Source organism: Nicotiana tomentosiformis, chromosome 5, assembly GCF_000390325.3.
Source record: "Nicotiana tomentosiformis chromosome 5, ASM39032v3, whole genome shotgun sequence".
Lineage (NCBI taxonomy): Eukaryota > Viridiplantae > Streptophyta > Magnoliopsida > Solanales > Solanaceae > Nicotiana > Nicotiana tomentosiformis.
The window spans coordinates 18,594,734-18,599,327 of record NC_090816.1 but is presented as its reverse complement, the minus strand read 5'-3'; the positions used below and the strand labels follow the sequence as shown (position 1 = coordinate 18,599,327).

Here is a 4,594-nt window from a genome sequence, read left to right as displayed (position 1 = left end):
GTCCCATTGAATTTTCCTTGCAAGTTTTTTAACGAAGCAATCAAAAGGCGTATTTCTAAACATGTGTATTCTTTTTTCTTCACTAGAATATTTTTTCACTGAATTTTATTTTAGTTAAGCTTTTAACGAGACACATTATATATTGAATAGACATTCTAAGGGTGTTATAAATAAAATTGTATTTAATATGAATATGTATATTATATTATAGAGATATTTTAAGGTTTGTTACGGGTTGGCTACATCACTTCTATTACATTGTAATTCAATTCATCTTTGCAATATTATTCTATTGTTTTATTTCACACTCCTCCTGTAATTGAGATAAAAAGAAAAGGGCAAACCAAAATTACAAAGATTGTCTGGTGATCGGAAAAGAATATTTGCGCCACCGATCCACCGCCGTAAATGGAAGGAGTAGGGGCCAGACTGGGCCGGTCATCAACTAGGTACGGAGGGCCGACCACAGTATTTACTGGACCAGTTCGAAGATGGAAGAAAAAGTGGATCCACGTAACGCCGCCGACCTCCGGCAACAATCATCAGAGAGCTAACGGCAGAGTTAAAGGTAGTAACGGTTCTCATCTATTGCTTTTCAAGTGGACACATATAACTGCTAGCCAAAACAACAATGGTACTGCTGACGGTAACGGCGAAAAAAATCACTCCCCTAACGACGGCGCCGTTGCGGTGGAGGAGCTACCTAAGCGTAAATTCAAGTATATTCCGGTAATTGTTTTCCAATGAGTTCGCAGTTCTGAGTTTTAATAGCATGAACTTTAGTGCATATTTAGAGATAACTATGTGTAATGTGTTTGTATATTGAATTTTAATTTTTTTATGGAATTTTTAGCTTTAGATAAGTGTACTTTACCTTGAAAGATTACATATTTAGTATGCGCACCCGGAGTTTACACCAAACTAAGCAATTTAACCTTAATTGTTACAGTGAACATATATGTCATTTAACCATGGTTAAGTGACTAATGTGTGTACGAAAGACACATATCTTGCATTCATTAGTTTGATGTAAACACTGGATGCGGATAAATTTATTTTACGGAATCATCATAGATTATTAACACTGATCTCAAAAGATATTTAAAATATATACTTAGGTGCTGACAATGGTTCAGTCTTTTTTTTTATTTATAAATATTAATAGAGCTTTATTTTGTAAGTCAAAAGTTTCATTGCCTAACACCTAGCTGGTGTCAAAAATGACTTCAAGTTGTTCATAACTCTACTGGAGTCATCCATAGGTATCGATGAAGTTTGCTGACTATTTTTACAATAGAGTTTTCTCTCTTTACACCAAAAACACAAGTGGAATAAAAGAGGGATCTTTTTAATGTTGTCTTCATTTAATATAGAGAAGTACTCCTAAATCTCCCTATATTGGTTTTGTGTGGTGCTTTTTTGGTGCGCCCTGTCAATGAGGAGATCAGTGATGCATGAAAGTGAAGAAGACATTTAAGATATACCTGGCATAAACATTTGCCTGAAATAACATCGAATTCTCTGCTTACCTGGGTTGTGGAGGGTGGTGGGAGCAGGGAGGGAGGGAGGAGGGAGAGAGAGAAGATGAAGTTTGATACATTTGATCCATTCTCTCTTACATAAGATGTAGGTGCTCAGTCCTTGCTTTGCTGAAGCATGTCTCTTCTACTGTGTTTATGGTTCTTTGCTTGGATGAAGGATGCTGGAGCCCCGGGGAGATGGTTCTCTTAGAATGGCATTGTATTGACTATTGAGTTGAAGTCTTACTAGTTCAGTAATATGCTACTCTAGTCCCTAGGTTCTATACTGGTAGCCTCTATAATGCCTCCATATGCAGAGATGTTGTGGACACTTGTCCCGGTAAGAGGAGTTTGATTTCAGTATTTGTTGATCAAAAGAGGACGTGGGAAGTGAAATCTAAGAAAGTGTAGTGGCTTGTCAATTTACTGGTTACCTGATCTTTCTTTTTAGGGAAAGGTCAAAATAACCCTTTTACTATACGAAATATGTTAAGTTTACCCTCCGCTAAACCATTGAGTCATTCTTTTAGCAAATTGTCTCTTATTTGGCCGTGATCTTAATGAAACTCCAAGGTGTACTGTGGTGGATTTCACGTGTCAAAGTACTTCGGGATAAAGGTCCAGATTTACCCCTTTATTTTTAACTACGGTTTAAAATTACCTTGAGTATACTTTGGTTAGGGTCCATGCTCCATTAGAGTCAAGAAAAAATACGAGATGCTTTGCCAACAGTAAAAACGATCCCAAAGTATAACAGATGGCAAAATTAAGATTTTCTGTACAGTAGAGGGGTATTTTTGACCCTACCTTTTATTTGGAATGTGAAATGTATCCTTCCCATGGTAGGTGTTATGACTCAGATTAATCCTTTCCCATAGTAGGGTCATGACTCATGACACACAATTCTGTTAGCCATATGTTGATGTTGGTCAGTTGTCTGCAGTTCAGTAATCTGATGCCATTATATATATTTGCCTTTCAATCAGGGGTTTGTTTGTTGTATTTTATGTGTTTAATGCTGATATTTATGCTTTATTTTTAAATGGTTGAAATAGGTTGCTTTGCTTGAAGAACAAAAATATGAGGAATCTGAACACACTGACAATGAAGCAAAACCAAATGAGACTGAGTCAAATGGTGAGGGACCAACATCTGAGCCTGATGGTTTTGATGAAAAACCTGACATCAATGATGTGCCGATGGAAGAAAGTCAGGTACTTAAAGACCAAAAAACGGCAAAGCAAAAGTAGCATTTAAGTTTAATAGCAACTTTGTTTGTGTGCTTGCAATTTCACTTCCAGTACATAACTACTCGCAGGAAGCAATTTACACATGATTCGGAAAAGACAGGCTCTTTTAATTAACTTTTTGTCTGAAAAGAAAATGAGATTCAAGCCATGAACTTCATACAGCTAGTATCATGTATATTGGGCTAACTTGCCTCTTTTTTTGAGCGTGTTTGAGGTTTGGGGGGGGGGTGGAGTTGGTTGGTTGTGTCTTCTTGTTCTAGCCCTCTTCTCCTAAGCCATACATATGTTTAGATCCTAACTGTGCTTTTATTGCAGTTTATCGTAAAAGAGTGCTATTATTTTTTGATAATGTGAGAGTGCTTTTATTTCAGTAGAGTGGTGTATTTTCTAAAGCTTTCCCATCCCCAACTTGATAAAGTCCTGGTTCCCTTCTAAAGAGCTTTTTCTTATTTTTACTAGGAATTTTGATGATAGTTTATCCTTTTGTTGGGATCTGAACTGCCTTGGTCATTTGTTCTACAAGTCTGGTAGATACTGGAATTCTAATTTTTGTGAGTCCAATAGCGACAATGGTATATTGTTGTGTAATGTCTCAATTGTGTCTTTATCTGTCAGGCTCCACAAGATAATCCTACAGAACGACAATATTTAAATGAAAGCAACTTGGACTTGTCTTTAGGCTAGGAGGCTCATGAACAAAAGAGATCAGACAAGAGATAGTCTGTTAGTCAAAGTTAACTCCCGTAGCACTGAGTCAATCTGGCTTTCTGTAAGATGCTGCTTATGGTTGAGCTTCAGAACTGCCTCAGCTCTTCATTTATCCTACTGCAAGGTAGACTCACTATTTTTTTAAATGGCCGAGTTGATAATTTTTTTCAAACGACAATAGTGGAATATTTATATTGGAATTTGTGGGACGACAGATGCTATTGTATCAAGATTGAAGGGCTAAGACTCATTCTTTCATTCTCTTTGTCTTAGTATATACAAGTTCAGATTTTGTGGAGCAAGTAGTTGTTCTCTGTATGTATCGTCATAAGAAAGAACAAGTACTTCAAGTGTTTGCACTAAACAAAGTACCCCCATACCCCTCAGAAACACATAAATGGAAGACAAGCAAATGTTTAAACTGCTGTTAAGAAGCAAAATAGCTATTGCTGCTGCAGCGATACTGCAAAAACTTGTAGTTCCTCTCTGTGGAGCTTTTTCAGTGGCCATTTCCGAGCTGCGCAATCATGCTTGGCATTTGGGAAAATGGAAATTTTGAACGGTCAATCTGTTATCTTTAACTGTTGATCATATATTTCTATTTACAGGTAGTTTCTCTCAAACTGTGCAGAATGCCATTTACTATTTATGATCAATTGCCATTTTTTCCTGGTTTAGTAGACGTAGTTCTGCATAAAGTTACAGTTGATATGGACAATTTAGAGAGAGAAAAAAAAATTGATTTTCAAGCTATTCACCCGCCCAACTCCAAGTGAGTGTCATTTTTTATTCCAGATGTGCATGAGGTGCTCAATAGACACATTTTTGTGGGGGTTGAAGTGTCTAATAGGAACAAGTGTATGTTGATTATACTTTTCAAAAAATAATTGTAAATTATCTTTACAAAAAAATAATTCTTCTTTAATGTTATTTGCTTAGGTAGTTTTACAAGCTCAGTTTGTTTTGTAAAAGATTAAATCTATGATAACTAACTTATATACTTAGAATTTTACGACATTAAGTTTGGCTAAGAATGTAAATGGAGTTGATGCTCAAGTTTTCTAATTAATTTTTCAGATAATTCTACAAAGAGTTAGTCTGACTTTTTTTAAAATT

The 4,594-nt window shown here is 36.0% G+C and overlaps 1 protein-coding gene across 1 annotated transcript; it reads left to right on the top strand.

Annotated features, from left to right (window-relative positions):
- The first annotated feature begins 232 nt into the window (after positions 1-232).
- On the top strand, positions 233-3,780 carry LOC104108893 (uncharacterized). Its single transcript, XM_009618045.4, has 3 exons — positions 233-729; positions 2,576-2,734; positions 3,386-3,780. Exons 1-3 carry the CDS (start codon positions 409-411, stop codon positions 3,452-3,454), a joined length of 549 nt encoding a protein of 182 aa, XP_009616340.1. The 5' UTR covers positions 233-408; the 3' UTR covers positions 3,455-3,780.
- The last annotated feature ends 814 nt before the right edge of the window (positions 3,781-4,594 follow it).

What these genes read in the sequence shown, in the direction of transcription:
- LOC104108893 (XM_009618045.4), top strand. Translation starts at nt 409, where the DNA reads ATGGAAGGAGTAGGGGCCAGACTGGGCCGGTCATCAACTAGGTACGGA. An exon ending in GTAAATTCAAGTATATTCCG is followed by an intron (nt 730 to 2,575) that starts GTAATTGTTTTC and finishes TGGTTGAAATAG; the next exon opens with GTTGCTTTGCTTGAAGAACA. An exon ending in TGCCGATGGAAGAAAGTCAG is followed by an intron (nt 2,735 to 3,385) that starts GTACTTAAAGAC and finishes TTTATCTGTCAG; the next exon opens with GCTCCACAAGATAATCCTAC.